We start from the raw sequence: 23992 nt of genomic DNA on the forward strand, positions 1-23992 counted from the left end.
AATACTCCCCTTTCCCCGTGGTCATTGACTGTCACGCTGTTTCCCCCACGCATTGCCTTCCCATAATGGTGCATCCTGGGTACTGTAGTGAAGACCAACGGACTACAGTAGGCGTGCAAGCCAACAGCTGTGGGGTGTTGTTCTCCAACCAGTAGGAGAGTAGGAGGAGGTTCAAAGGCGGAGATGGACTGGTGCTGCATTTACCGAGGCATCTGATGAGGCGAATGGTCGCCGAAATACATCGTGTATCATGCCCAGTGTCAAATAAAGGCTTCCATCTGGATTCCCCCGTGTGGCCTCTCGCTTATCTGTATCCGAGGGGCATTGTTGGATATATATATATATATGTATACACACATCAAGGTGTATTGAAGAATGAGTGGGTGTATGAGTGTCTGAATGGATGATTTAGTGGGTGCGTGCCTGACTATATAAGTGAGTGATTAAACATGTTTTAGTAAATGCATGGGTGAATGACTAATGTGTGTGAATGTCTGTCAGTTGGTGTGTAAGTGGCTACATGGGTTGGTGAGTAGCTACATGAGTGTCTATATGGGTTAATGATTGGTTGTCTGAGTTCCTATATAGGTGCATGAGTGGCTGTATTGTGGGACTCCCTGCATGGATGTGTGAGTGGGTGATTCACTGGGTGTATGGGTTCATGAGTGCATCTGCGAGGGGCTATATGGGTGAGTGAGTGTGTGTATGGCTGTGTTGGTGAGTGAATGGATGCCTCAGTGGTATATGTGTGAGTAACTATATATGTGAAAGGCAGTATATGTGAGTGTTGGAGTATATAAGTGACTATATGTTAGAGTGAGTGATTGTGAGAGTAGCTGTATGGATGAGTATGTGCTTGTGTCAGTGATTGTAGAAGAGAGTAAGTATGTGTTAGTATCTGTATGAATAAGTGTGGTGGTGTATGTATAACTGTATAGGTGAATAAATGGCAGTGTGATTGATTTTCTTTCTTCTTGTTTAAAAATAGTTGTTATTATCATTTTAACTTTATGGGTGAGTGGCGGTGTGTGAGTGTCTGGGTGTATGAGTGCATATATCAGTGGTTGTATTGGTGATTGACTGTGTATGAGTGACTGAGTGGATGTGTGTGTAGACCTATGAATCAGTGAGTGGGTATGTACTAACTGGTATTGGTGTCTATGGTTTCGAGAATAATAGTCTGTATTTTAGAGTGGATATATGAAAGATTATATTAGGATGTGAGGGGATACATCAGAGATTAAGTGGATGATATCAGTGAGGTAATCAGTGATGTCATTTGAGATGTCATCTATGATATCATGATTGATGTCACTGACCATGTCATAAGTGATGTAATATGTGACATCATCAGTAGTGCATTGCGGGGGCACAAGTTATGGTTGAATTTCTCTGGTTTTGTGTGAGTGAAATGCCAACCTAACTATAACGTCCCTGAAACCTGTGTTTTTTTCAGTGAATTTCTAAGGTTTTTTAATACTAATACTAACTATAACATCCCTGAAACCTGTGTTTTTTTCAGTGAATTTATAAGGTTTTTTAAATGCTAATGTCTAACTATGCCTACATGGGTAGGACATGTACAGAAAGGAAGAAAGGTGCAGAAAGAAACATGAGAAGTGCAGAAAAATGCAAGAGAAGTGCAGAAAGAGGAAGAGAGGTGCAGAAAGAAACCAGGAAAATGCAGAAAGAGGCAACAGAAGTCCAGAAAGAGGAAGATATATGCTGAAAGCAAGAGAACTGCAGAAAGAAGCAAGAGGTGCAGAAAGAGGCAAGAAAGGTGCAGAAACAGGCAAATGAGGTGCAGAAAGATGTAATGGTGCAGACGGAGGCAAGAGAGGTGCAGAGAAAAGGAAGAGGGGTACAGAAAGAGGCAAGAAGGGTGTAGAAATTTGCAAGAGAGGTGCAGAACGAGGTAAGGGTAGAGAAAGAGGCAAGAGAAGTGCATAAAGAAGCAAGCGAGGTGCACAAAGAGGCAAGACAAAGTGCAGAAACAGGCAAAAGAGATGCAGAAAGAGGCAAGAGAGGTGCAGACAGAGGGAAGAGGGGTGCAGAAAGAGGCAAGAGGGATGCAGAAAGAAACGAGAGGTACAGAAAGAAGCAAGAGAAGTGCAGAATGAAGCAACAGGTGCAGAAAGAGGCTAGAGAAGTGGAGAAAGAAGCATGAGATGTGCAGAAAGAGTCAAGAGAGGTACAGAAACAGGCAAGAGAGGTGCAGAAAGAGGGAACAGGGCTGCAGACAGAGGCAAGAAGAGGGGTGCAGAAAGAGGCAGGAGTGGTGCAGAAAGAGGCAGGAGTAGTGCAGAAAAAGAAGCAATAGAGGTGCAGAAAGAAGCAAGAGAAGTGCAGAAAGCAGGAATCGAAGTGCTGAAAGAAGCAACAGAGGTACAGAAAGAAGCAAGAGAAGTGATGAAAGAGATGAGAGAGTTGCAGAAAGAAACAAGAAGGGTGCAGAAAAAAGCAAGAGAAGTGCAGACAAGAGGCAAGTGAGGTGCAGAAAGAGGCAAGAGAGGTGTAGAAAGAGGGGTGCAGAAAGAGGCAAGAGGGGTGCAGAAAAAAGCAAGAGAGGTATGGAAAAAAACAAAAGTAGTACAGAAAGAACCAACAGAGGTATAGAAAGAGGCAAGAGGGGTGCAGAAACGGGCAAGACAAATGCAGAAAGAAGCAAGAGAGGTGCAGAAAGAGGCAAGAGAAGTACAGAAATAAGCAACAGAAATACAGAAAGGGGTAAGAGAAGTGCAGAAAGAGGCAAGAGAAGTGCAGAAAGAAGCAACAGAAATACAGAAAGGGGCAAGAAAAGTGCAGAAAGCGGCAAGAGAGGTTCACAAAGAGGCAAGAGAGGTGCAGAAAGAGGTCAAAGTTAGCAGAAAGAGGTAAGATAAGTGCAGAAAGAAGCAAGAGAGGTGCAGAAAAAAGCAAGAGAGGTACAGAAAGAAGCAAGAAAGGTGCAGAAAGCAGAAGAGATGTACAGAAGGAGGCAAGAGAAGTGCAGAAACAAGGAAGAACGTTGCAGAAAGAAGCAAGAGAAATACAGAAAGAGGCAAGAGAAGTACAGAAAGAAGCAACAGAAATACAGAAATGGGCAAGAGAAGTACAGAAAGAGGCAAGAGGGTAGAGAAAGAGGCAAGAGAAGTGCATAAAGAAGCAAGCGAGGTACACAAAGAGGCTAGACAAAGTGCAGAAAGAGGCAAGAGAGGTGCAGAAAGAGGCAAGAGAGGTGCAGAAAGAGGGAAAACGGTGCCAAAAGAGGTATGAGAGGTGCAGAAAGAAGCAAGAGAGGTGCAGAAAGAAGCAAGAGAGGTGCCGAAGAAAGAAGCAAGAGAGGTGCAGAAAGAACCAAGAGAGGTGCAGAAAGCAGAAGAGATGTACAGAAAGAGGCAAGAGAAGTTCAGAAAAAAGGAAGATAGGTGCAGAAAGAAGCAAGAAAAATGCAGAAAGAGGCCAGAGAGGTACAGAAAGAAGCAAGAGTGGTTTGCGCACCATTTACCAACAAGTAACAGGTGACCATACCAGCTTTGCAGAGGGCCTTCCACCACACTGTAACGTGACCTACAAACAAGTTTTTTTTGTTCAAATCTGCAGATTATGCAGCAGATGTTGGATTATGTGGCAAATGCGGAAAATGTATAATTATGCGAAAATTGGTGCAGCCGAACAGTCGCATAATTCCAGTGGCCCTGTTGATACCTCTGACTAGGTCCATAAGGGCTCCTCAGTGGTTCCTTCTTCTTTAAGTCTCATTGAGGTTATCGTTTAGCCTCTATGGAAATGAGGAAGTCTAAACATGAGGTTACCACTCCACAACACAGACTACCATACCATATAATTACTCTCATAACACATAATCCCACTCTACATAATTGCTATGTACTAAATACTACATACTTTCTATCCACATAATTTCACTTCACAACATACCACTTAATTCCACTATACACAACGTACATCCACGGCACTCCCAAAAACATTAGTAAAAAACTTTTACATTTACAATCCCAATAGCTCTAACTCTCGCAAATGCGAGACCTTTTACATTGCACATGCTTCTTTAACTAGTAATCGCGTTTGCAGAGTGGTGGAGAAAGGGGGCTGGGTCTCCAACCAGTGCTCAGGAGTTCCGTTGCGTAAGGCTTACAGGAGTTACCAGGAGGACTTCTTGGCCACCAAAGTCCCTCAGGTGTAAAGTGGACTTCATCCCCAACCAGAGTGTGCCAGGAGTCACGTTTGCATAGTGGTGGAGAAAAAGGGGCATGGCCTCCGAAGACCTCTTAGCAGTCCCACAGTGTGGAACTTACTGGAGGTAACAGAGGGGGTAGTTGGCCCCCAAGGACATCCTTGGGGGGCCAACTACCCCTCCTGTTACCTCTAGTAAGTCCTTCACAGGATGATTGCTTAGATCTCATAGCAGGCATCGCCCCCTTTTCCCACCACTCTGTGAACACGTTCCCTTGCACGCTCTTGGATGGGAATGGACTTCCCCTTCGCTGCTGGGGGTTCTTAGGGGCCAACAAGCCTACCTGTTGCCTCCAGTATGCCCCACACAGTGGAATTGCTGAGAGGTGGACACAGGCCATGCCCCCTTTCTCCTCCACCACATTTTTAAATAAGGAGAGAGGGGCAGAGTGGCCCATTTCCCGGGTTATTTTTTGACGACAGGGACCCCATCACCCAGGGGCATGGCCATTACGCTGGGGACTGCGAGAGCAGCCCCAATGCCCCCACAGTCCCTGCCAGCTCCCCGCCTCCTACGAGAGCCGGCATTACTTTTGGGCAAAGGGAACAGCTGACATGCTGCTCCCTTTGCTCTAAAGCCATTCTTCTTCGCTTCATGGAGTGAAGCAGAAGTTTGCTATGGTAGGGCGGGACCAGCGGGACATCCCTGGAACTGGCCATATGGGGTGGTGGTCCCCAGGGCCAAGGAGGGCTTCTGAAGGGGGCAGCATTTGCATAGCCCGGTTTGGTGGTGGTTCCTGGGGCTCTGGGTCCAAAATGAACCCCCATATTTGAAAAAAGTATGTCCTAGGGTGGGGATGGTCCCCGGGGCAGTGTGGGGGGGGGGGCAGGAGCTGTTTATTAAATACATTAAAGCCCCGGGGAGGTGGAGGTCTGCAGGGCTTGGGGAGGCCCACAAGGCCCCCCACCCATAATGATTAAAGCTCAGGAGAGGAGGTGGTCCCCGGGCCCCATGGGCCCCTGCACCTTAATTAAACATTGCCCCTGGGACCTGGCCCACCCAGGGACTTCAAGAAAACAAAGTGCATAAGCCTGCACTTTAAAAAAAAAAAACTATTTTTGGCAGGATTTGTAGACCATAAGCAAATCCCACATACCTTTTTAAAATAAAATGCTTTTTTTGGTCCTTGGGGTCCCTGGGGGACCCCCTGAGCAGGGCTAGGGGGTCACAGATTTTCTACCCTGCCCCTTTTTCTTGTTTTTTCACCTTTTTGTCTTGTGACTAGGCTAAACTGAGCCACAAGATGGCTGCCAACACTTCCTGGTTGGAACTGTTAGCAGCCATTCAGAATCATGCTCGAGATCATGAGGTTTTGCGGACAGGCTGTTCCTCCATGTGGGCGGAGGAGCGTCGCTCCACTGCTTTCTCGCAGTGCGAGAAACAGAAACATAAAATGGTATTAGAAATACAAGTTTATGTTTCTGCTTCTCACACTGCGAGAAAGCAGAAGGGTTTGGTTGGGGGCGGGCGGGTGGGCGTTCCTGCCCGTGGGCAGGGGAGGAGTGTCTAGCTCACTGTTGTGGGTGCTGACACCAGTCATGCGTACTCTGCCATTTTCTCCATGTAGGCTGCATGCATTTTCTCAATGTAGGCTGCATGCACCCTACATGGAGAAAATGGCATCCCCATAGGCACCTGGCTGGGCGCCATCCTGACCAATCACAACGCTGCCATTGCAGCATTGTGATTGGTTAGGGGAGGAGAGGAAGGCTGCCTGCGGCTGCTTCCTGTTGCAGAGTAGACGACGCGGGACCGGACCGGCAAATGTAAGTTAATTTTTATTTTCCCCCTGAGTGACCGCCCACCCCCCTACCTGCGCGTCGTGCTGCCTGCAACTGTTTGCGGATTCACTGCGGTCACCAGATACTAATATTTCTAAATATATGAATTTCTCAGGAACTACTGAACGGATTTACACCATTTAACAAAAAGAGTGCACTCTCGACCAAGAGCTACCCTTCTGCCAAACTTTGTGTAATTCCGTTCAGCAGTTCGATCTGTAGCTGCAACAAAAGTTTCCTATGGAAATTAACATGGAGAAAACACGTTTTGGGACCCCCCTTTTTTCTCGGCCCCCGTTTGATGAATCACCCCAATACTTTCAAAACAGGCGCTGACCTGAGCAGGGCATTAGTGTTGAACATTTTGTGAAGATTCGTCAAAACAGAGCTAAAGATATTGGCAAATCAAAAAACGCTTTTCCTATGGAAACTAGGTCCTAACTATAACTACCTACTGACGACCACCAGTAGGTAAATATATATACATATATATCTCCAGTACTTATAGGTACCTGAGCTAACTATGACCTATGCCCCCGATAGAGGTGTAGAAATGTTTTGGATGGGACTAGCATTACAAAGGGGTAGGTGCTATTTAAAGTGCTTATACAACTTCTGTTGAAGTTGTGCCATTTGGCACTTCCTGACATTGGAGTCAAATGATGCAATGAAAAAGCTTCTAAATCCAGTCTAGAACCTAGGAAGGGATTATTCAAAGAGAGAGATCCTGTGTCCTGCAGAAAGAAGTTACCTTAGTTGATAATGTCCTGAGCAATCTTTGCACTGAAGGACTTTGCCACCAGGGTCTATATTACAAGTACCTATGCAATTCAAAATTGTGAAGTAATAGGATTTGCCTGCCCAACTGGAATTAAAAGTCCATGGGAACATAGTGGACCCACTTTATTTAATCATGAGACTTTGGGTGGGCCTGGGTATCCTTATGCACTTTTATTGAGAAACTGTAGGTGTAAGACAAAAGAGCCTAGACTCGTTGTATAAAGAACTCTAAGAGGTATGCCGGGGCTCACAAAGTTGCAAACATTTGTATTTGAGCTGCTTTCGCTGCGCTCAGAGTACGATATTATAGGGAATTAAATGGCTGACCATAATTGTGCGGGAATTGTTTCGTAGGGCTCTCTTTAAGATCTTTAAGAGTACACAGTTGTATTTCCTAAGGCAATTGTGATACCTGAGACAAATGAATATTGCAGGAAAAGAAACAATAACTTTCTATAGACTTGACTTTGAGCACTCATTGAGTTAGTTAACCCCTTAAGTGCTGCCTCGGTGCGTTGGCCGACGGCAGCACTACCTCCCCAGTGCTGCGCACGACCATTGGACGTCCATTCAGCACTAGTTCCAATGGACAGCGCAGCACTGGGGAGGGATGTTTAATAGCAGCTATGAGGTTAATAAAGTTGTAAAGTATACACCAAAACCTAGAGATGTACAATTTATAGTCACGTTCTTGATGGATTCAGATGGTGTAATTGCTCAGGGAACAATCCCAGGGATTTTTCCATGATTATAGCTCGGCTACAGAATCATACTTTCTCCTGAAGATAATTGTGTTTCCTTTAGTTTTATGTGGTCCCTGGTATGTCATCAGAGTATGTATAGTTTAATCAGCACCTATTGTTGGTCCTCATGCCTTGGAAACTCTGTTTTCAGCCACAAAGACTACTGGTCGTCTGAGGGTAGACAGAAATGTCTCCCTGTTTTCTAAACTTTTTTCATCAATTGAAGAACACCATTTTTATTTTATGCATGGTCAAAGACTTAACCTACCCTTTTAGGAACCATTAGCTCCCCTAATATGCATTCCACACAAACAGGGTGGCAGTAGAATCACTGCTCTGTGTTTCTTTTCTGTGTATGCACTGATGAATATTTTTCTAACCGCGTACACAGTCCCGGTCTGCACTGGGTCCACTCACGCTAATTCCATACATGCAAACTTTGTCTATGTTTCATATGTTTAAATTGGCTATTATTTTCACTTAAACCATAGTATATTTATTTGTGTTTCTAGATCAGCCATATTGTATCCTGTAGTGAATGGTTTGATTTTTTAAGTGTGTAAACCCTTCAGGATGCCAGACACTTTGTGTAACGTTGAACCTTCTAGAATGAGTTCCCGGCATATAAAATGGTTTCATAATTGGATAGTGCTATTATTATTTATGTCTGATTTAAATATATCTGAAAGAAACAGGTTAGTATTAGATTCCTTACCTTAGAATATCCCCAGGCGTCAGTCTGGATCCGGAAACTTTTGCGTAGCTGTACCCCTGCGCATCGGTAGGCGTCGTCTGCAGGCGTCCCCTGCGGCTCCGCGTCCGTCGTCGGCGTCGTGCGCCGTGATGACGTCGCTGGAGTATATAGACGCCGCCTCCGCGCGCTGACGTCAGTTCTTCTTTTTTCCGCGCCAGTTAGCGCAGATCCGAGAAGTGCAGCACTCCGGTCTTTTGACCAAGTTTTTGATCTTTGATCTTTTTTGAACTCTTCTACGGTGCCGGTAGGATGCCCGGTTTTAAGAATTGTGATGACTGTGACCGTACAATGTCGGTCACAGACCATCACCGACTCTGCCTCCGGTGCCTGGGCCCCGACCACGACGTGGACTCCTGCGTCGATTGCCGGGCCTTGACGAATAAAGCTAGACGGGAGCGGTCCCGCAAGCTGCTCGAGCTCCGGGTGTCGGCCCCGCGTCGAGAGCGGTCCCGGTCCGGCCGGAGGTCAAGGGAGCGATCGAGGGAGCGGTCGCGGAGCAGTCGCCGCTCCGGAAGTCGTCACCATTCCTCTGGTTCCTCAGGTAGGAAGCACAAGAAGTCGGGGCGTCGTCATCGTACCCCCGACTCCCCCCGACGCTTGCGCGATGCGGCCGGGGGTTCGGGTGACCCCACCCCGCGGCTCCGCGTCAGTCGCCGACGCGGCCTGCTCCATACCATGCGGTCCCTGGGCAAGGCGCGTCGCCCGAGGAGATAGAGGCGTTCCTCATGGCCATGAGGGCTCTGTCTCCTCCGGCGGGTTCTGCGGCGCCTTCGGGCCCTGTGGTCCCGTCCGGGGGCCCTAGCGGTTCGGGTGATCCTGCCTCGATGCCGTCAGGTGCTCCGGCCCCGGATCCGTCGACGGCTCCGATCCCGGCGCCGAAGGGGCCCTCAGGGTCGACGCCGGCTGGTCAACCGACCTCTCCGGCACCGATTCCATCGGGGCAACGCCAGGCGCCGCCCCCGCGCGGCGCCATTTCTCCGGCGCCGGCTTCGGGCGGCACCGTCCCCATTCCCTCTCCGGCGCCGGACGCGGAGTTGGACCGGCGTCGTCCGACGCCGATGGGGCCTGTGAACCCCGAGGAGCCGGTCTACATTGTTGACTCCGAATATGGTGAAGATGTAGATTACGGAGAGGAGTGGGAGGGGTCTGAGGACCCTCTGACCCGTGAGTGTCAGTACGACGTGGACTGGACGTGTGACTTGGGTGACGCCAGTGGTCTGGACGACTCCCCCAACCCTGGCTTTGTCTCACCTCCTACCGTGGCTTCGGAGGAGGGGGCAGCTTATTCAGTGGTGTTGATGAGGGCTGCCAAGGCCCTAAACCTTGTGCTCCCCGTCGCGGCCGTGAGGACTAACATCCTCACTGAGGTCCTCAAACCGCAGTCATGCCCACAGGAGCCACTGCTGCCGTTCAACGAGGCCTTAACTGACGTTCTTTTGGGCACGTGGTCCAGGCCCGCTTCAGGTTCGTCTGTTGACAGGAACGTGGCCAGACGCCACCGTCCGTGTTCGGACGACCCCAAGTTTCTGTCCACCCATCCCACCCCTGAGAGTCTGGTGATCCAGGCCTCCACTTCCCAAACCGCATTCCCGTCGGCCCCGCCCGACAGGGAATCTAAGAGGTACGACCAGTATGGCAAAAAGGTCTTTTCGTCCTTGAGTCTGGGACTGCGGTCTTGCAACACCGCGTGCCTCTTGGGCCGCTAGACCCACTCTCTGTGGGATACGGTTGCGGACCTGCTGCCTGAATGCCCGCCGGAGGTACGGGCTAAGCTCGGGAAGGCTATGATTGAAGGCCGGGACGCAGCAAGATACTCCATCAGGTGTGGTCTTGATATGACCGACTCACTGGGCAGAGCGATGTCCACGACGGTGGCGATTCGTCGCCACGCCTGGCTGAGATCCGCCAACTTCTCGGCAGATGTCCAGAATGCATTGATGGACATGCCGTTTGATGGCAGTCGCCTGTTTGGCGACAAAGCGGACCACGCGCTGGAGCGCTTCAAGGACTCCAGGGTCACGGCCAAGTCCTTGGGTCTCTCGACCCAGCGCCAGCAGACGGGTTTGTTTAGCTCCTTTCGTGGCCAAGGAAGGGGCGGTCCCACACGTGCTACCAGCCACGCGCCGCAACAGACTTATCAACGCGGCGGCGGCCGTGGAAACCGCCGTGGTGGCGGTCGGGGACAGCGGCGAGGTCAGACCACACCTCCCCCCGCAGCATCCGCCACTAAATCCTACTAGTCCGTGCTTTCAGGCCCATGTGACGCCGGTGGGTGGCAGGGTTCGCCATCACCTCTCCCACTGCCGCACGATAACAGCGGGCAGGTGGGTGCTGCAGCTCGTCCGAAGGGGCTACTCCCTCCCCTTCAAGACCACTCCTCCAGCCATGCCACCGCAGAACCACCGTGTGTCGGGGGACCACTTGACACTTCTGCAGGAGGAAGTTACGGCCCTCTTGGCCAAGGGGGCCATCGAGTGCGTTCCTGGGCCAGAAGTAGGACGTGGTTGCTATTCCCACTACTTTCTGGTGCCCAATAAGGACAAAGGGGGCCTACGTCCTATCTTGGATCTAAGGAGCGTCAACGGCTTCCTCCGGAAGGAGAAGTTCAAGATGTTGACTTTGGCTCAGGTCTTGGCTGCTCTCGACCCGCAAGACTGGATGGTAGCGTTGGACTTGCATGATGCGTACTTTCACATCCCCGTCCTGCCGGCCCACCGGCGTTACCTGCGGTTCACGGTAGGCCATGAGCACTTTAAGTTTATCGTGCTCCCCTTCGGCCTTACCAGCGCCCCACGGGTGTTCACAAAGGTGATGGCGGTGGTTGCAGCCCATCTGCGCAGGTTAGGGGTTTCAGTCTTCCCCTACCTAGACGACTGGTTGTTGAAGGCGGGCTCGCCCCAGACAGTCGTCCACCACCTTCAGATGACGGCAGACCTCCTGCACGAGCTGGGGTTTTCCATCAATGTGCCGAAATCACACCTGTGCCCCTCTCAAAAGCTCCTTTTCATCGGAGCCGTTCTCGACTCAGCGCAGTTTCGGGTTTACCCTCCAGAACGGCGGGTCCAGGATATACAGGCTTTGATTCCCATCTTTCAGCCGTTATCCCGGGTTTCGGTCAGGTTGACGCTGCGGCTGCTGGGGCTGATGGCCTCCTGCATCCTTCTGGTGCATCACGCCCGGTGGCGGATGCGGGCTCTGCAGTGGGACCTGAAGTTTCAGTGGGCCCAGCATCAGGGCAACCTGTCCGACCATGTCTTGATCTCAGAGGGCACTGCAAGACAACTGCAGTGGTGGCTTACGGACCGCGATTGGGTCAGAGGCAGATCCCTCTCCCTTCCCCAACCGGAGCACGTTGTTGTGACGGACGCGTCCTTCCAGGGCTGGGGAGGCCAACTGGGAGAGGCAGAGATCAGAGGCATCTGGTCTCCAGCGGAGTCCCGGCTCCATATCAACCTGTTGGAGCTCCGGGCGATTCGTATGGCACTGAAAGCACTCCTCCCCTTTGTCAACGGGAGTGTAGTGCAGGTGTTCACGGACAACACCACCGCCATGTGGTACTGCAACAAGCAGGGCGGGGTGGGGTCGTGGACCCTTTGCCAGGAGGCTCTGCACCTCTGGCAATGGCTGGAACGTCAGGGAGTGACTCTGACGGTTCAACACCTGGCAGGTTCTCTGAACGCCAGGGCGGACAAACTCAGCCGTCGGTGCTCGATGGATCACGAATGGCGTCTGAACTCGGGCGTGGCGCAAGGCCTCTTTCGGCAATGGGGAGAGCCTTGGTTAGATCTATTTGCCACAGAAGAGAACGCGCAATGTCATCAGTTCTGCGCGTTGGAGTTTCCAAGACGGCACTCGCACTGCGACGCCTTTCGGCGCGAGTGGAGTTGCGGTCTGTTATACGCCTTTCCGCCTATACCACTTCTGCCCAGAGTGCTGAAGAAGATCAGGCGCGACCGGGCCCAAGTCATCCTTGTGGCTCCGGACTGGGCTCGAAGGTACTGGTATCCCGAGCTACTCAGCATGTCAGTCGGTCCCCCGATCCGCCTGCCCCTTCAGGAGGACCTTCTGTCGCAGCAGCAGGGGACAGTCCTCCACCCGAACCTGTCCAGCCTCCACCTCCATGCGTGGAGATTGAGCGGCGGCAGTTGAGGCCATTTGACTTGCCTCCTGAAGTCTGTGATGTGATTCTGGCAGCCAGGCTTCCTCCACGAAATCGGTATACGCCTGTCGGTGGAACAAGTTTGTGGCATGGTGCACAGCAAAGGCTGTGGATCCTCTCTCTGCCCCTCTTTCTGAGGTTCTTCTCTTCCTTCTTTCTCTTGCCCAGCAGGGCTCTGCTCTGGGCACTATCAAGGGCTACCTTTCTGCCCTTTCGGCCTTTCTGAGGCTGCCTGATCAACCTTCTTTGTTCAAGTCCCCCATTGTAACAAGATTCTTGAAGGGCATCACACACATGTATCCACCTGTTCCGTTTGTGATGCCTCAGTGGGACTTGAACCTGGTTCTCACCTTCTTGATGTGTGCTCCCTTTGAGCCCCTTCATTCCTGTCCTCTCCGTCTCCTGACTTTAAAGACGGCCTTCCTGGTTGCCATCACCTCTGCCAGGAGAGTGAGTGAGCTCCAGGCTCTTTCTGTCGAACCTCCTTTCCTGTCCATTCATCCTGACAAGGTGGTTTTGAGAACTAGACCTTCTTTCCTGCCCAAAGTTGTCTCTGCTTTTCACATCGGGCAGTCCATCACCCTCCCTTCCTTCTTCCCGTCTCCGCATCCTTCAAAGGATGAAGAGCGGCTCCATCGTCTGGACCCAAAACGTGCGCTTTCATTTTATATGGATCGCACACGCCAGTTCCGGGTAGATGACCAACTGTTTGTTGGCTACGTGGGTGTGAAGAAGGGACGGGCGGTACATAAACGGACCATCTCGCGGTGGGTCGTTCTATGCATCAAAGCGTGCTACTCTTTGGCTCGGAAGGAGCCTCCTGTTGGACTGAGGGCCCATTCCACTCGGGCCACGGCGGCTACTACTGCCCTGGGCCGGGGAGTCCCTTTGCAGGACACTTGCCAGGCGGCTACGTGGGCCTCGCTGCACACTTTTGCGAGGCACTACTGCCTGGACAGTCAAGTCCGGAGGGATGGCTTCTTTGGCCGTTCGGTCCTCCAGGACTTTCTGGTGTAGGATTGTATTGGTTCGCAGACCCACCACCGGGGTTGGTATTGCTGGGGTATCTATTCTAAGGTAAGGAATCTAATACTAACCTGTTTCTTTCAGATGAACAAGTTACTTACCTTCGGTAACGATATATCTGTAAGAAACAGTAGTTAGTATTAGATTCCTTACCGCCCCACCCATCCTCCCCGTTCTGCGAACTGATACCTAGGGTTAAGGACATCCCAATCAGGGCCCTAGTTTCAAATGGCACCAGTGATGGTTCTCACATGGCTCTGCGTGTTCTGGCGCGGAAAAGCTGTGTACAAAGAACTGACGTCAGCGCGCGGAGGCGGCGTCTATATACTCCAGCGACGTCATCACGGCGCACGACGCCGACGACGGATGCGGAGTCGCAGGGGACGCCTGCAGACGACGCCTACCGACGCGCAGGGGTACTGCTACGCAAAAGTTTCCGGATCCAGACTGACGCCTGGGGATATTCTAAGGTAAGGAATCTAATACTAACTACTGTTTCTTACAGATATATCGTTAACGAAGGTAAGTAACTTGTTCTTTTAGCTCATGTCATTGTGTGGATTTTATTTTTAGATTTGTGACTGATAACAGTTTTCTCAGGTTGTACTAATTGTTAAAATTGTGCACTGTATTCTGAAATATGCACTGCATTCTGGAACCATTATTTAAATGTTCCATTTCATTCATAGATATTTATGTATTTATCTAAAAAAACTACATCATGAGTGTGTTTCTAACATGATAAGCAATGAAAATTGTTTACTCTAGCTTCAAAACACATACATTCCAAATCCTTTTTGTAGCCACATTCTAACGGACCCTGTCTTCCAAAGCTACACCTTCAACTGCCCTACCCCTATTGCTGTAGGTTGAAAAGATTCTGCCAGTAACATGTACAGTGCAATCATCTGGCTAACCAGGATTTGAGGAGTGATGCAGTATGTTCAGCGAGTGTCTTTGAAGAGTGAAACTTCACTATGCACATTTAATTACATAACAGACTAATCAGGTGTTAGGATTTTTTGAGTGGCACACGAGACCCAAAGAGTTGTCAATGTAACCCCTTGATCGTTGTCGTACATAATAAGTAGTCCCTTGACTCAGTGAAGTAACACCATTTCATTTTCAACCATAGATGGTCAAAGGCTGCAGATGATCTTCAACACACATATGATAACTTGACAGGCGATGTTCTTATATCAGCGGGAGTTATCGCTTACCTTGGTGCTTTCACGGCTGGTTTTCGACAGGAATGTATCAAGGATTGGAGTCATTTGTGCAAGGTATGCTGTTTTTTTCCAACACTTCATGGAAACATGGTACAGAAACAAATGGATATCGGTCAAACAAGTTTGTTCTTTCTTTCCACATAATATTATGTGCAATAATTAAAAAAATAATGTGTTCCTTTTAGAGCAAGCACATCCCTGGTTCAGAGGATTATTCTCTCAGTAAGACTCTTGGAGATCCAATAAAGATCAGAGCGTGGAACATTGCTGGGTTACCAACTGATAACTTTTCTATCGACAATGGTGTGATTGTTGGCAACGCTAGGCGTTGGTAAGTAATCTAAAGACGTGAATACTGCCAGGAGCTAATGGAAAGAAACACTTAAGAAATGTATTTACCCTTTATATACAATTTATATGTAGCACTAGTTTAAAAGTTGATACACTAAACTGTAGGGATCTTATTGATTCTTTGATAAGTGATACATTTTCATATGTCGCATGAGCACCTTCAAATGTGCCAGAGTTTCTTCTATACAAAAAGGAATTTAAAACCTCTTAAAATGCTTATTCCTTTTTTTAAACATCATAGCCTCAATAGTTTCTCATTTTTTCTGCAAGCTTGTAGCAGAAAAAACCAAGACTGTACCTCTGAGAACACACAAGAAAGTAAATTATGTTTTTGCAACTCAAAGCCTTCAATGAGGGTGGGTGCTTACCAATAACAATGTTACTTATTGTGCAGCACACATTTTACCAATTCTGAATATAGGGAAAGTTCTGTCCATGAGATGCTTCAAATCCAAGTATCTTCATTTAATAATTTAGTGCACAACGTTGAAATCTCTTCAGGTTTTACCAAGATATAACACTTTTTAAACACCTGATATATATAACACATTAACTGTTACCCTGCAAGTGGCTTTTATTGTAGTGTTGGTCTGCCCTATCACAGGGCGTTTTTCCCCTTAGTCAATGGTGATTGGGGATACCATTAAGTACCCTTAGGACTTCAAAGAGGCTTTCATTCTGATCCAGGGGTTAAGATTAGTAGTTGTAAGAATCTCATTGAATCGGCTTAATCCAGATAAGAGAAAGGGGCATACCAGCTATTTAAGGTGTACCAATTCAATGTACCCAACATGCATAACATCTTTGGTGAGTTCAGAGCATTTGAATACATAAACTTTAACCAAGAAATTGAACATATAATTCAATTGTGTATATGTAGTACTAACACTTTTTTCTAGTTGTAGGTTACTTTTTGAGTCTTTATCTTTTAGTAAAAGGCAATTTGGGATCTGACCACATTGTTGAGATTGCTTTCTGGGCAGCTTCATGCACTTGGCTACAATGGAATGGATAAACTGGCTCTGCCAATATCACTGCTTTGAATGCTGACAGTAACTATTGTTATGTACATGCATTATTCGTTTTGTGGCAGTGCCATAAAGGTGAGTGTGAGTGTGTGTGTGTGTGTTTTTATTGGCCTGTGTTGGTTAGATAATTGGGAGTGGTTCTGACAGCCGTATTGTCCACATACCATTGGGCTTTAACAGTTGGCTCTTCCTGATGCCCTCTCACCTTTCAGTTGATCAGGTGGGAATTTAACAGTGCTGTAAACGAGCTGTATTTTTCTGCCTCCTATGAAATTGCCTTGTTGCTATATCTACACCCTTTGAATGTAAGATTGCCACTCATCAGCAACATGCAAATGATAGTTAAGCTAATAAAGCATCAACAAATATTGAATGAATGCAGAGCAAGGGACAATTCAAGGATTCTTTAGGTTATACCAAGGAGAAATAGACAAGTCTGCCAAATACCCTTATCCATTTCTGAAAATGATACCTAAATAATAAATATTATCTGAAGAAATAGAAGGCCGGGGATTGCTTCAGAACAGCCCAAGAGAGGGGAAGGAGATAATATGTAATTATGTCTGAGGACACCCACCTTTTTCTGGAGCATTACAAGATTTATTCTACCAGTTGTCGAGCCCGCCTTGCACTTTTCTTGATCTTTTTCCACCTACCTTTCAGATTTCACTTTTGTCTCAAAAAGATTTTGACCTGGTAGCCTTTTCATAGAAAAAGTGGGGAGCAGCAAATAACAGATAAGAACCTGTCATGCGCAATGGCTGGAAGGTCCGATCAAGAATTTTAATAAAACATGGTCAAGAAAAGGGTGGAGAATTCTGAGACTCTTGATAGTGATAGTGCTATACAAATTTATCATATTCCTAATTTGAATTAGAACAACAATAATGGAAACAGAGCAGAATTAGGCATGCCAATTCAGCCATGCAAAATCGGTTTCAGTTTAGATGTTTTTTCCTCTCACTGGTAGGGCATCAAGTACATCTTGTTTATGATATCCAGTGATAATACATACTTCTTGACTTCCCATTCATGGATGTGGGCTCTTTTTAATGTTTCGAAGTTTGATCTTTTCTCTAGAACCAACTCACCCATGTTGTAAACCAACACAGTATTTGCTGCAAAGGGTTTTCCCATTTTCAAAACTTGCGGCTCTAGAAATATTTTTAATTAGTCTATTAGATGATCGTTAATTTGGTTCTTAATCTTCATATCTTTGATAAAGGGGCAATGAGCGTTTATATTTCACATTGTGTATAGGTCATTAATTTTGAAGTCGCCACCAAGTCATCGCATGTCTTGCTGTTTACAATGAGACTCTTTGAACGTGGGTTTATTTTGGATCACATTCAAAAGTGGATCTTGTATATGTACATGGCACACTGCTAGCATGGTAATTGGCACCAGATGGCGGAGTCTACAGAATCTGCTTGGTCCAGCTTACTAACAACATAACATGAGTGTTTGGGCTTGAATAGGTCTTTTTTTAAGTTCTTTTAGGTTTGTATTTGCAGCTTTTGAGCCTTCATCAGCAATTGTAAATCCTCGTAAGTTGCAGCATGGGGGATCCTTTATTTTTAGACAAGGCTGCATCGTGAGACACCAGGGATTAGTTCTGTCTGGTCTAACATTTGACTTTAGCTAGTGAGAGTGAACAGAGGCTTTATTGTGTTGGATGTTAGAGATGATGAAGATAGTAAAGGTGACATAGTTTGTGAGGACTGTTTCATTTAACACCTGTTTGGTTTGTGGACATTTGTGTGGTGTAAGTGTTTCCAGAGAGATCCTTTATCATATTGTCACCTCACTGCTTTCTTTCAAGTTCCAGATGATCCACAGCATTGAACTTCGTGGACCCCCTTTATCTCAAGGTTGAGGTTTTGGAGCAAAATCCTGCGATCATGCTCAAATTTTATAAACCTCTTAGATGTTCTTTCACACTTCAATTAAGGGCATTGTTGCAGGGATTCTACACACAAAACAGAACTATGTGTAGGATTATAGGACCTAGGTGAATATGGAGACTGAGTCATACCACCACCTAAGTACCCTTGAGCCCAGGACCGACTAGCTAAAGTGTCTCACTTGCTCTCCTACTCACTCACAGAGAAGCAAATGATTAGACACCCCAGAATACAACACTCCCAGATCTCTCAGGAATCGCGGTAACGAGAAGCACCCTTTCACAAAATAGTTTTAAAGATTTATTTTAACTAACGTGCCCTAACATGCAGTATACATGCCACAACAAGCAGGAAAATGCATAATACAAATATAGTCAGCATAGCAGCTAGTTCATAAATAATGAAGGGAGATGTCATCGTAAAAACACAGGGGAGCCTATCCTCCCTCCCCTTGCTAAGAAGCAGTATTATTATATATTCGAAGATCTCTGGGCTTTGTCAGCTGACCCCATACCTCAGCCTATATATGGTAGATACATCTGTATTTCCTAAGGCAATTGTGATACCTGAGACAAATGAATATTGCAGGAAAAGAAACAATAACTTTCTATAGACTTGACTTTGAGCACTCATTGAGTTAGTAAATAAAGTTGTAAAGTATACACCCAAACCTAGAGATGTACAATTTATAGTCACGTTCTTGATGGATTCAGATGGTGTAATTGCTCAGGGAATAATGAAGGGAGATGTCATCGTAAAAACACTGGGGAGCCTATCCTCCCTCCCCTTGCTAAGAAGCAGTATTATTATATATTCGAAGATCTCTGGGCTTTGTCAGCTGACCCCATAACTCAGCCTATATATGGTAGATCTACATCACAGGTGCTGTCTCGCTTTTCTCCCTGAAAAGGTCCCTCTCCAAGTGTCTCCCAGCTAATTTGTGTACGTTGTCCAAGCAACAGCTGCATCGGTATGTTTTGTCTAAGAGCTACGGTCTGGCCAGAACAAAATAACAAGGGGCATTGTTGTTCGATCTTGCACATAATGTTCAGTCAAAATCCCAGGAACATGCAAAGTGTGAACACAGCAATGAGTTCTCAAGTGAAAGCAGTCATTGAAATATTGCAAAAATAAAGATGTATAGTAATGTGCGCAAAAGCAGCAGGCAAGCTGCAACGATGTTCATGCTGAAGTAAGTGAAAAATGACAATGTCCCCACCAGCTACATGACACCCTCCCCTTGGCCAGGTCATTAGCTCTAAGTTAAGACAAAACATAAAATAAACAGTGGCAAAGCGTCTTAAGTGGTTTGCCAATTAGGACAGTCATGAAGCCGAATTAAAATTGTCAGTTGGAAAATCCCACCAATAGGACACTCAAAAACATTCATTAATCCGTTCATAGTTACTCTTCGGGGTCAAAAATGCAGCAGGAAAAGCGGAAAGCCATGTACTCCAGAATGTTGTTTGTTCATTTTATATTAAAAAGGCATGCCATCCTTTTGAGCAGATAGAAAGAGCACACATGCTTCTCATAATCCGAAGCTGTTAGGAGCATGCCAGGGCAACCTGCAGCAACTTTGATGAAACTCTGTTCAGTGAGGCGCTGTGCACTGGCGCAGGTACTCAAGTCTGCTGTTGGTCCAAGAAGAGGATCACACAACAGGCGCCTACCCATGCACATGTCTGATCATGGGCCTTCAACAGACCCAATAGCAGATCGTAAATCTGGGCAGCGTGTGTGGTATTGGAGAGACAGATATCCAGGGCCCATTGAAAAGGGCACCGGAGGCAGTAAAACACAGGTTGCATGCAGGTGAAGTAGGCATAACAGATAGTCAATGGCAAAAGATGTTACTGGCATAGAACCAAACAGCTGCCACATGCGATTACGGTACAGATGCAGTTGGTCTTGGTTTGGCAGCTCCACAAATCGAGCATCCATTGCGAAGCAATAATAGGAGAACCAGCATGCCACAAACCAACAGGAGCACCAGGGGAACCCTCAGAAGGTGCTGGAAAAAAAAGAATGGATAAAGGCTGGTATTATTCCCAAAATAGTCTGAAAGGAAGAAACAAGGACGGATTCCACATGTTTAAAAAAGTGGGCAAGGCCCTCTGTATCAGACGCATTAAATATTTGGTGTATTCATTCTCCAAAATGGAGTGGGAGATTTGTGTTTAGCAGCGAGTGTATCTCACTTGCATTTATTGCCACCTGCAATTCGAAGGTCTCTCGCGCTGATGTAAGACCCACTTCTTGTTGAAACAATAGCGCTTTAAGTCTGCTTAGTTTATTGAAATGTTTTCAAAATTGGAATGGAAGGCCAAAGCGAACTATCTAAAATCCCATGTGGGGATCCAAACAGGACATTGCCACAACATGTAACTCGTTGTGAAAGCGTTACTATATACGGGATGCCGGCCCATAAGCTGCTGCAATAGTGGTTGTTCAAAATCAGATGACTGCCGTTAGAAAGCAAAGTTAGTGTAGGAATAATAGCTGGGACCGGTGTACCTTTTAAAAAAACAAGCCAGATTAGTGGCCAAAGCGTTACAGACGCCATGCAATTTAACTTGTTTACAGTTTAGGGAAAGGCCCACTGTGGAATTGTAAACCTCCCCTGTAAGGAAAACTTCCTTATCTGCGCCTTGTCATCTGTATGTGAAAGGTAACGACCACAATTCATTAATAAATGTACTGCTGAGGAGCTCAAACCTCCCAACTGGAAAGTGTTTCATGCAGGCCGTGAACTGAAATAGTGAGATGGGAACCCCATGCATTAACCATACAGCTGAATCAGTCTCTCCTACAGAAAATGGTAACGTTTCTAATTATTTAATATGTAACAATGTCTATGTTGCGCCTTTCATTGACATTAATTTCTGTGCATCAGTCAATTAAACTGCAAAAACAGTCCATAAGCATTCAAATAATCACAAGGCACTTTTCCATTTTTGAGTGTTTGCACCATCCATGCAAACTGCATTACAGAAAGCAATTGATTTTGACCATGATACAAAACAAACACGTCATGTTGTAGAATATCAATGACAGACCACACAATGTTATCCAAAGTATATATACGGGAAGACAGTGTATTAATGCTATTATCTACTAACTCAAGGACTTTTTTTACATTAGCTTGGTCAATTTGGCGCAGGAGTACCGCAGCTTCTATCGGTGATAAAATTCATTGTATGCTTAATAAAAAAAAATTATGATAGATACATCTGCCAGTGGATTCCTCAACTTGTGAATATCCCCTTGCGTCAGCAACATTCGGAAATTCTTTTTGTAGCTTTGCGCCGACGTGGGCGACGTCACAGAGGCACGGCATCGCGCGTGACTCCGCTGACGTCACCGACACCATAATAGTCCCACGCCGGCGTGATGACGTCAGTTCCCTTTTTTCCGCGTCGTCGACGCTAACGGTTTCGGGGAATCTCTGTAGCTGTTGGTAACTTTGTTACTGTTTTCTCTGTTTTCTTGCTTCTTTGTCTCGCTGAAGATGTCGACTAAGAAGACCGGGTTCAAGCCATGTAGAGAGTGCGGCAAAATGATGTGGATCACGGACCCGCACGAGGATTGTATCTGGTGCCTGAGTTCGGACCATGATGTCAAAGGCTGTTCTTCGTGTAAGAAAATGAACCCGAAGGCACTTCGTGAGAGGGAAACTAAACTTCTGGTGGCGAAGTTGAGAGGAAGAAAAGAAAAGAAGACTTCAGATCGCGTTTGAGAAGGTCGAGGTCAAGATCCCGTGCGGAGTCGCCTTCAAGGTCGTCATCCGATCATGCTTCAGAATCGAAAAATAAGCATAAGAAGCGAAGGCATGGATCTCAACATCACTCCGGTAAGGAGTCAGACTCGAGACCGAAGTCGCCTAAGAGGAGAAATGGAAAGGATGTAGTGTCTCCATCAGCAGAGGTCTTGGATCCAGAAGGTGAGGCTTCGCCTTCGAAGTCACAGGTTCAATCTCCGGCTCCGGTTTCGAATCCATCTCAGGCGCCGTCTCCGGCTTGAGAGGATGAAGAGGTCCCTTTGAATGAGGGCTCGATGTCTATGACACATCCACCTGTGGAAGAGGAGGTGAATCCAGAACCTCTGAAGGGTCAGTCTGTGGGTTCTTACCCACCTTTCCAAGCTCCAGGTCAAGACCCTACTGCGTTTTTAAACGCTATGTATGGTGTCTATTCCAGGGCTTTTTACCCCTCTGGTGCACCTTCGGATCCCATGGGTCCTCTGGTGTATAATGTAGGAGTTCCCCATTCCTATGCTCCAGCTCCCTTTATGCCTTTTATACCGGCTCCGACGCCACCTTGGCATTACTCGGCGCCGCCGAGGTCGTCGACGCCGATACCGCCGTCGCCGGCTCCGACTCGACCTCGAGAACAGCGCCCTGGGCCTTCGGATTCGATCTCGACATCGATACCGGCTCCGTCGGAGTCGTTCACGGATCCAACGGCGCGGCTGTTGAAAGAGAGATCTAGAAGGGATGCTCATCGCCTTATAGAGGAGCAAAGATATAGAGAGGCTGAGGCTGAGATAGAAGAAGGAGAGCTTCAGGAGGACTGTTTTGAAGATCTAGGAGAAGCCATTGGTTTGGAACTTTCTCCTGATTGGGAGCTGTCATCTGTGCCTGATGCCCCTTCAAAGGATGTTACGCCATACCACATGGTCATGAGGAAGGCTGCAGAACTTTTAAATTTAACTTTGCCTACAGTGGAATATAAATCCAATCTCGACTGAGGTCCTCCATTCCCCAAGTTCTGTTATCGAACCGTTGCTTCCTTTAATGAAGCATTAACTGAACCTATTTTGGAGGTTTGGCGCAGGCCTCTTACAGCTCCTGCAGTGGCTAAAAGTGTTGTAGGGAGGTATAGAGTTGCACCTGGGGATCCTGAATTTTTTTCCTCGCATCCTTTGCCTGAAAGTCTGGTTATTCAGGCAGCCTGATCAAAAAAGACTGTGGGTGCATTCCCTCAAGTGCCTGGGGATAAGGAATCCAATAAACAGGATCAGACTGCGAAGAAGTCTTACTCTTCAGCAAGTATGGCTTTAAAATTGGCTAATGTCACTTGCCTTTTGGGGAGATATATACATGCCCTGATGGACTCAGTACGGCTGTTGGCTCCTAGAATTCCTGAGGACAGCAGGAAGGATTTTAATAGGGTATTGGCAGATGCACAGTCGGCTGCTCGCCAAGTGATTCAGAGTGGGCTAGACACTGCTGATTCAGTTGCTCGCATCATGGGAACTGCTGTTGCCTCTAGAAGGGCTGCCTGGCTGAAGTCATCTGACTTTTCTGCGGATGTTCAGGCTGCGTTGTTGGGTTTGCCTTTTGATGGTGTTAGACTTTTTGGTAAAAGAGCTGATGCAGCTTTGGAAAGATTTAAGGACAGTAGGGCTACTGCCAAATCTTTGGGGCTGCAGACCAGAGGTTCATCAACTAAAAGGTATAGAGGTTTTGGATGTTCTTCTTTTTGTCCCTACCTTCAAGTTCAACAGCAGCAGCAGCAACAGCAAAATCCGCTGTATAAGTCTTACAGGGGTAAGCAGAGAGCTCGTCCTCGGGGACGTCAAGCCTCTTCCTCCTCCACCTCCTCCAACCCCCCAGCCACAGAACAGCAGCCCTAGATCCGCCATTCTGGATCATGCGGGTCCTGTAGGGGGTCAGCTTACCTATTTTCTAAGGGATTGGGAATCGGTCACATCAGATCTTTGGGTTCTTAATCTCGTAGAAAATCGGTATGCTCTTCCCTTTCGGGAATTCCCTCAGAATTACCCTCCTTGCCAAGGTTTTTGCATGGAGGAACACCTGTTACTCCTGCAGGAGGAAGTCCAGACACTGTTAAGAAAGGGTGCGATAGAGATGGTTCCAGAGCAGGAAAGGGGTCAGGGATGCTACTCCCGGTATTTCCTGATACCCAAGGAGGATGGCAGACTTCGTCCAATCCTGGATCTCAGGATCTTGAACCTTTACCTAAAACAGGAGAAGTTCAA

At 47.3% G+C, this 23992-nt stretch overlaps 1 protein-coding gene across 1 annotated transcript in view; it reads left to right on the plus strand.

Annotated features, from left to right (window-relative positions):
• The window catches only part of DNAH12 (dynein axonemal heavy chain 12), a 1291066-nt gene that overhangs the window by 941620 nt on the left and 325454 nt on the right, over positions 1–23992 (plus strand). The window contains exons 54-55 of the mRNA XM_086939114.1: positions 14613–14760; positions 14892–15037. Coding sequence (XP_086795240.1) covers positions 14613–14760; positions 14892–15037 — 294 coding nt within the window. The remainder of the gene's footprint in view (positions 1–14612; positions 14761–14891; positions 15038–23992) is intronic.

Source organism: Lissotriton vulgaris, chromosome 9 (assembly GCF_964263255.1).
Source record: "Lissotriton vulgaris chromosome 9, aLisVul1.2, whole genome shotgun sequence".
Lineage (NCBI taxonomy): Eukaryota > Metazoa > Chordata > Amphibia > Caudata > Salamandridae > Lissotriton > Lissotriton vulgaris.